Source organism: Macadamia integrifolia, unplaced genomic scaffold (genome assembly GCF_013358625.1).
Source record: "Macadamia integrifolia cultivar HAES 741 unplaced genomic scaffold, SCU_Mint_v3 scaffold1747, whole genome shotgun sequence".
NCBI classification, from domain to species: Eukaryota; Viridiplantae; Streptophyta; class Magnoliopsida; order Proteales; family Proteaceae; genus Macadamia; species Macadamia integrifolia.
In genome coordinates, this window is record NW_024868333.1 from 13,384 (window position 1) to 21,823 (window position 8,440).

Sequence of the window (8,440 nt, forward strand, 5' to 3'; positions counted from 1 at the left end):
GGGATCATTAGAAAAAGGGGATGTGTCTAATGTCCTGCATACGTGTCAAAGAGCCAGAGATGATGGAGACATGAAAGTAAGAAGATCGGAGAAACATCTAGATATGATTCACATTTAAAAAGATAAAAAAAGGCAAAAGGATCTCTGTCGGAAATGCAAATGACACACTAAATTTGATTTAACAGAAAAAATATCGTAAGTTATCAGATTATGGGGGACAGACCGAATTAGCCACTTGCATAGTTAGAAGTAAACTTTACTCCATACCCTACCTTGCACTGCAAAACTGGATCAACTTACTTTTGACCAAGATATTTTATACTTTGATCGGCAAAACTCGATCAACTTTAAGACCAGTTAAAAAATAATTGTACACTCTATCAAGTTAAATCTTCAGTTCTTGGGCATTGCTAGAAAAGTCATCGACATTCCGGTAGTTTAGATGATCTCTTTGGCTTCAAGGCACATATTAAGCATTTTATGGGTATAATGACAGAACAAATCAAACACTAGATGTACAAACATCAGAAGGTTGCTGTTTCCTAAGTACTCAGAAATTGGAATCGGATCGGTGGTTGAGCCTGGTTCTCGATTCCTGATTCCTGCCATTCTAGAGCTGGTGATCCAAAACTGGTTTCTAGGGATCAGGCGGAATCTGGCTGATTCCAGCCAATTCCTGCCAATCCGGAGCAGAATTGGCTGGACTGATTCAGATATCGATTCCTTGTTTAAAAACCCTGTGCTTAACGTATGGCAGTTCAAACTTGGCTGTGCCGTATGGTTAAATGCTTGTTTTGTAATCACTAACATTTGGCACCTGATTTAAAGGTTCAAAATGTGTTACATGTTTCTCAGATCATGCTATTTCCACGTGAGAATTTTCAGCCCTAAAAAGTTTTATATTTCTGTACAACATGGTATGCAGAGTGTTGTATTTCAGACTATCAGTGGTGTTCTATTCTCCAAAATGCAAAATCTTGGCTGTTACAGAGGACCAAACACCTACAGATGTGAAAACATAATAGGTGAACCCCTACCAGAGAACATGTCAAAAAACACAACATCTGTGCAAAAATTGACACTGTTGGATGTACATACTGCTCAACTAGTAGAATCAGGGTACAAAAGCAGCACCAGTCAGCTGAAAGAACATGGCCATTAACTTCTTGTGCATGACCTCAGCTTTCCATTTTTTTGCCTGCAAAGGTGTGATAATGGAGTTTAGTGCTAATCAACACCTACAAGCGATTCATTTTGATATTTACACTTCAGTGACCTACCAAAATGCATCCTTCTTTTCTTGAGCTAGCAACTCCTCAAAGGAGATGTCCGCAAATTCTGTGTCTGTGCTTTCTACCAGTTGATCAGAACCAGCCTCCAACTCCATAAGGGAACCAATTTCAAGCATCTGTAGAGACAGAGAGAGAAGAGAGGGAGAGAGAGAGAGAGAGAGAGCTCACAGTTACAATAACAATAAACAATTTTATAGAGCTATCTTGAGTACATTATGAGTAGTTTGCATAAACCATGAACAGCAGCACCTTAAGAAACAGGGAAATACGAAGCCCAGATTTTAAACTCTTGATGACAAGATCTTGATTCTTGCACCACCTGAACTAACAAAAAAACATCAATAGGGTTTGCAGTATTACCTTCTTGTATGCCGGAGAGAGCTTTAGCTGCTGTTGGAGCCGATTATAGACAGTTGCATCCTCCTCTAACCGCTTTTGTTCTGCCTCTAGCTTGTAAACCTGCGATAATTACACAGAATGAACCAACTTTAGAGGTGACACAAAGAGCAAGTCCAATGGAAACTACCTGATTCCTTGTACTAGCAGCCAGATATGGAAGTACACCAACCTGTTGACAAAGGCGGTCAAATGAAGACCTGTCTGCCTTATATAGTAGAGCCTTTGTTATTGAAAATTTCCGTTGATTGATCTCAGACCTGTAGAGAAACAAGAACAGAATTCAAGATTTGAATATTTCAAATTAATTAATTAAAATAAATGGATTATTTAAAAAAGAAAAAAGAAAAAAAAAGAGTATTGAATATTCTATAGAATTTTATGAATCAAAATAATAAAACGAAAAATAAAAGATCTAAAGAAAATGTACAAAAGCTTCTAACATGAAGATTGAATTACATACTTGTGCTTTAACTCATTCCTGGCTTCAATCAAGCAATTCGCGAAGTGGCAAACCTACACAATTAGTCACAGGTTATTTTAATATTTTCATGGTGCATTCAAGCCACACTCCAGTTAGCTACTTCAAAAAGAAATTTACTAATTATATTTCTAGCATTTTAAGATCTGCATACTTAGTGAATAGAAATTCAAGCTATCCCTAATCACACCTAACAAGTTATCTCATTACAATTACGTGTTCAGTAAATCCGTATATACCTGCAGTGTTGGCTTCCAACTCACATGCTCCTTAGCAATAAGAGGAAGACCCAAGCAATACAAGAAAGTGAGAAACTAAACCACACTAAAATGGATCTTCTAGACATATGTTTAAGGTCCTTAGGTGAAGTAAAATGGACACCACTCAGATTTGTAACAATCAGTCAAACAACAATCAAGAAAGAGAACCCTCCATTAAAACAAAATTCCAGATTCCAGAAATCTCCAAGATATTTATTGACTTAGCTAATCTTTTCATGATTCTATTCAACAAAGTATCAATAGGATCCTTGTGCTCTTTAGATATAGAGAAATAAATAATTAAATCAGGTTAGAACCACATTCTAAGTTCCGAAGTCAAGTCATTGAGTTATTGAATTCAAGTGTGCAGCAGGTATGGTAGCAAAAGCAACCTGCACGCCTGTAGCTGTCAGGAAATCACCCTTACTATGTATTATCAGTCATTATCCAGACAATCCCTAGCTACCAATTCTCTCAAACTATTACAGGAACATAGATGCATATAAGCATTTAAGTAAAACTGACACAGCGATCTTCCAATTTCCAACAAATGCTTTGTTGATTATCGTATCCAATCAGTGGAAGATAAATTAGAAGCCCATCTGAAAATGTTGTAATAATGGGTTTTAGGGAAGTCATAATATTCCATATAGGTCCTTAGGTCTGTTAGGGGTTTAATGGTCCTTGTAATATTCTAGAACCTTCTCTCCGTTATTATAAATAAAGAGCGTTGGTGTCATATTAGACACAAGTTATTACCCCATCCAACATATGGTATCAGAACCTTTGGTTCAAAACCCTAGGATTTTCTCCCATCTCCATTTCTTTCTATTTTCTCGATTTTCTCTCTCTCACAACACCTCCTCCATCTCTCCATCATCTTCTCCCTTCGAGGTAGTTCTTTAAATCACCGAGTGAGCCACTAACCTCCATCTCTCTTCTCCCTTGGGCTCTCAAACTCTCGTCTCCAATGATCTGAAAGACCCAACTCACTATCTCATTGATTTTTCAGGGTCATCGACTTTTTGATGCCAGTGTGTTTTTTCCCTATTTGATGCATCAATCGTCTTGATGTTTGTTTAATTTGGTGCTATTGATCCTTGTAGTGGTATGTACTAGCCACTTTACCATCTCAGGAATCCGTTTCAGAGTTATCCCCAAAAATCAATTTGTCAGAGTTTTCACCCTTTATCGATTTTTGGACTTTTCAGGTTTTTTCCTGCTTTTTTTTGGGGGGGGGGTGTTTTTTCTACCTCTGGCTGGTGCCTCTTCCTTATCACATCCCCCTTAAGTTGCAACCATGTTTAACAACTCTTCTTCTTCCATTGGTGGAGACACCTCGGCTCTTCCCACTTTTCCTCCTTGTGCTATCAAGCTTGATGGCACAAACTACCTAATGAGGTCATGCTTGATTTGTATCTCCATCAAGTCCTGTGGATATTATGGGTCCCTCAATGGAACCTCGAAGCATCTAACCACAGGTCTCAGATTCACAAATGGAAGTGTGCCAACTCTCTTGTTGTGGCCTTATTTGTCAACTCTATGCAGCCACCGCTTTCACCTGGCTATCTCCTTCTTGACTCTGCTATCAAGAAGTCTATCCAGGACATTTACTCCCAAGTGGGGAATGATACTCAGGTCTTCGAACTATGCCAGAAGGTTCGTGACCTGAGGCAAATTGGGCTCACACTATTACAATACTACTATAAGTTGCGCACACTGTGGACTTAGTTGGATTTCTATGAGTACAGTCCTACTCCTTTAGTTGTCACCGGTATTTAGAAACGAGAGGACAATATCTGGGTCTATGACTTCCTGGCAAGGCTGAATGTGGAATTTGATCAACTGCGGTCCCAAATTCTGAGTCGTACTCCCTTTCCTACCTTGGATCAAGCCAATGTTGTGATCCAACTTGAGGACAGTCATCATACCACTATGCTCCCACCGCCTATAGCCACTCCCACCAAGAGATTTGGACTTGCTTCTGGCACTCAGTCCTTTAGTGTAGCCCCGCAGTTTAATGGCTCCTTACCAAAGTTCCAGTGAAATGCGATTACTGTGGGAAGGAGCGTCACATCACGGAGCACTGCTGGAAGCTTCATGATCTTAAAACCGTTTCTTATGACTCACTTTCTACTTCCTACTATAGCTTTGTGTTTTCTCTATCCTCTGTGTCCATTCTCCATACCTGGTAGGTAGCGAGTGCAGAATCACAATGGTAGGCAACTATGGTTGAGGAGGAGCAGGCTCTAAAAAAGAATGACACGTGGGATCTAGTGTGTCTTCCCTCACAGAAGAAGGCAGTTGGTTGCAAGTGGGTCTTCACAGTGAAACAGAAGGCTGATGGTACAGTGGATCGGTACAATGCCAAACTTGTTGCCAATGGTTTCACTTAGACTTATGGGATTGACTACCAGGAGACGTTTGCTCCAATTGCCAAGATGAACACAAACCATGTTATTTTATCTTGTACCGCCAACTTAGATTGGGATCTTTAACAGCTTAATGTGAAGAAGGCCTTCCTTTATGGGGAACTTGAGGAAGTGTATATGGACATTCCTCTAGGTTCACTTGCTCAAAAACCTAAGGGCATGGTTCGAGAACTCGAGCAAAACATGTGAAATTTCGCATGTTTAGCAGGTATCGACCCAGGTCGAAACGAAACCTTAGGGGATTTTAAAAAATCACCTGTTTCGACTTGGTTTCGACAAGTTTCGACCAGGTTTCCCATGTTTTGACCGAAACATGGAAAATTTTGACCGTCTCTTGGGCATTTTTTTCTCCCAAATGTGGGGAACTTGAGGAAACAGTGGAGATTTTCATTTTTTGGCACTTATTTATGCCAAACATCATTTAACATTATTTCATTTACTTAAGATATTATTCATAAATAAGGAAATACCCTCTATTTGAATCCAATAAAAATAGTTTAAAAATCAATTTCCTAAAGGATAAAAAGTCAACCCCCCAGTTCAAGAAAAAAATTGAATTTTGGTTATAGGGGCAATTTTCAACTTTTAAATGCTGGTGTTTTTCTCAATTATGAAAATTTTATAAATCCTATAATGTTAAAACATTGCTAAAAATCAAAAGCTCGGTAAAATAATCTTTTGTTTTGATATCCCTAAAATTATTTTCATTCAGGCGATTTTAACATCATTCGCGCACTTTAAAATAAGTTTGACCGGAGCATAACTATGTCATTACAACTCATATTTAAGTAATCTTAAGACTTGTTGGAAAGCTGATTTTATGTTATACCTAATACAAAAAGTCTCATGTAAAAATAAAAATCATTTGACCAGTCAAACTTCTTATAGAACAAAAGCATTTCTCTAAATGTTGATTCTTTATAATTTAATGTTGATTTTTTATGATTTAATGCGGCTGTTGATTTTAATGACTTGATGTGGCTTAATGTTGATTTTTTATGATATAAGGTATATATAGCTTACTAAATAATGTTAGAAAAGATAACATGCGGGCCTTGAGGGTAGTGAGTCACTACTTGGATGGAACCGCCTAGACATTCTACTTGGAATTGAGTCACTACTTTTGAGTGTCGAGTAATTGAGTCACTACTGTTCAGTGTTGATGTAATATTTTTATCTATTTTGGATCATTTGGATTATGTCTAATGTTTTGATGTAGATTGTAGACTATATATAGTCATTATATAGTAAAGTTTCAGAATTTAAGCCAACAAGTCGACGTAATGATTATCCAACCTTTGGTTCACATCACAAGTAAGACTTTGTGTTTTATTATTAAACTAATGATGTGAATGTGTTAAATGTTTAAAATAGGTTGTACACAAAAAATCAGACAAAAAAAAACACTGTGGGTTGAAACCTAAGTTTCCACCATACCAGGAAAAATTCCCCGGTATCCTCGAAAATTCTCAGGTTTCCACCAAAATTTCAGTCTCCCCAAAGGTCGAAACCCGATACCGTGAACTTTGCCCAATGGAAGGTATGCAAGTTGAATTGAAGCGTGCATTAAATGGACTGAAACAATCCCCTCGTGCTTGGTTCAGGCATTTTCACAAGGCTATGATTGCTAAAAGCTACTCTCAAAGCAATGTCGACCACACTCTGTTCATCAAGAGACCTGGTGGGAAGATTGTTATCTTGATAGTCTATGTAGATGACATTGTTGTTACCAGTGATGATCTGGTAAAGATTTCTCGTCTCAAGAAATACTTGGGGGAGGAATTCGAGATCAAAGATCTAGGACAGCTTCGTTACTTCCTTGGCATTGAAGTTGCTAGGTCTCCTTGTGGGATCTACTTGCCTCAGCGAAAGTATGTGCTTGATCTTCTTTCTGAGACAGGTATATTGGGGTGCAAGTCGACAAATACTCTTATTGAGGCTAATGGTCACTTAAGTAGTAAGGAAGGTGATTCTGTTGATAAGGGGAGATATCAAATATTAGTGGGGCGCTTGATCTATCTTTTTCATACACAACATAGCTTTTGCCGTCAGCTTGGTTAGTCAATACATGCATGATCCCTACTCGACACATATGGAAGTTGTGTTGCGTATTCTATGTTACTTGAAATCTACCCTAGGATGTGGCATCTCTTTTTCTCCTCGTGATCACCTCAAGGTGGAGGCCTTCGCAATTGCTGGTTAGGCAGGTTCTCTTGATGACTGCAGGTCTAGCACTAGTTATTGCACTTTTGATGGTGGTAACCTTGATAAATAGCAAAGCAAGCCGTGGTTGCTCGGTCTAGTGCTTAAGCAGAGTTCTGTGCTATGGCTCATGGCATTTGTGAGCTCCTATGGCTTCATGGTCTTCTCACAAAATTGGCTGTGACAACAAATTTGCCATCAGCATCACTCAAAACCCTCTCCAGCATGATCGAACCAAGCATATGGAGATCAATCGACACGTCATCAAAGAGAAGCTGGATATGGGTCTTATCACTGTGCCTTTTGTTCCCAGTAGTGAAAAACTGGCTGATGTATTTACTAAAGGTCTAAGTCACAAGATGTTCATCTCATTATATGCAAGTTGGGCATATGTGATATCTATGCACCAGTTTGAGGGGGACTGTTATAATGTGTTTTAGGGAAGTTGTAATATTCCAAACGGGTCCTTAGGTCCTTCAGGGGTTTAATGGTCCTTGTAATATTCTAAAACTTCCTCTCCATTATTATAAATTCGAGGGCTTGTGTCATATTAGACACAAGTTATTACCCCATCCAACAGAAAAAGAATACAAATTTCAACAATTTCCGAGAGAGGGGGGCATCATTAGCATCTATAAAGTACTTGTTATTTCACACAATCACAGCTTTAAACATGGAAACTGATGTCTACTTCGCTGCCTGGACTGTCACTGATTACTCATAGACTAATACAATTTTGATTACGGGTAAAGGTGGAGACTGCAATTTAAGAAAATAAGCAGACAAATCTCCCCTCATGAAGTCAACACTCTTGGAGCCCAGTTCAAAGTCCAAACTACAAGGTAGTGGAACACTTTCAACTACTTAAGTTATATTTCGATATTGCTCTGCACACTGGATCCTAATAATCAATCAATATCTATGTTTTGCCTGTGTTTTGACCACTAAACTGAAATTTTCACCTAAATCTCAAGCAAATACGAAAACTCCACCTTTTATTCATCACAAGATCAACAGTGGAAATAATTGGATCAAAGGGGAACCGAACAGCGTAACGCTATATCGCATCTGATGGATAGGTATGGAATAACAGCTGAATGTGGGGATCACGGCACAGAAATTCCCTCTCCTGCCATCGCTGCCGGTTAACTGCAGTGAAGGTTCATTCATCAGTAGTAATAGCAAATTGAAAGGCTAGAAGGGATCTGTTTGAACCCGAACCAAGATTGAAAAGGGGGTGGGGGTTGATCCAGATCTAGCTTATACTCGACTGCTAGGTTTTCATCCCTATAGAATGAAACCAGGCTTTGAATCAGCCAATCCAAAAATGCAAATTTACTCCAAAAGAAGAGACATACAAGCTGTTATACTAAGTAG

At 38.7% G+C, this 8,440-nt stretch overlaps 1 protein-coding gene across 1 annotated transcript; it reads right to left on the bottom strand.

The window, feature by feature from the left end:
- Window positions 1-878: 878 nt before the first annotated feature.
- LOC122064750 lies at window positions 879-3,362 on the bottom strand. Its single transcript, XM_042628507.1, has 7 exons — window positions 3,357-3,362; window positions 2,409-2,483; window positions 2,152-2,204; window positions 1,861-1,948; window positions 1,653-1,751; window positions 1,281-1,408; window positions 879-1,198 (listed from the first exon to the last, which is right to left on the bottom strand). Exons 1-7 carry the CDS (start codon window positions 3,360-3,362, stop codon window positions 1,159-1,161), a joined length of 489 nt encoding a protein of 162 aa, XP_042484441.1. The 3' UTR covers window positions 879-1,158.
- Between the last annotated feature and the right edge of the window lie 5,078 nt (window positions 3,363-8,440).

Excerpts from the sequence above, each read along its gene's own strand:
- LOC122064750 (XM_042628507.1), bottom strand. Across the intron at positions 2,205-2,408 it reads GTTGGAAGCCAACACTGCAG|GTTTGCCACTTCGCGAATTG; the intron begins GTATATACGGAT and ends CTAATTGTGTAG. Across the intron at positions 1,752-1,860 it reads TTGACCGCCTTTGTCAACAG|GTTTACAAGCTAGAGGCAGA; the intron begins GTTGGTGTACTT and ends TAATTATCGCAG.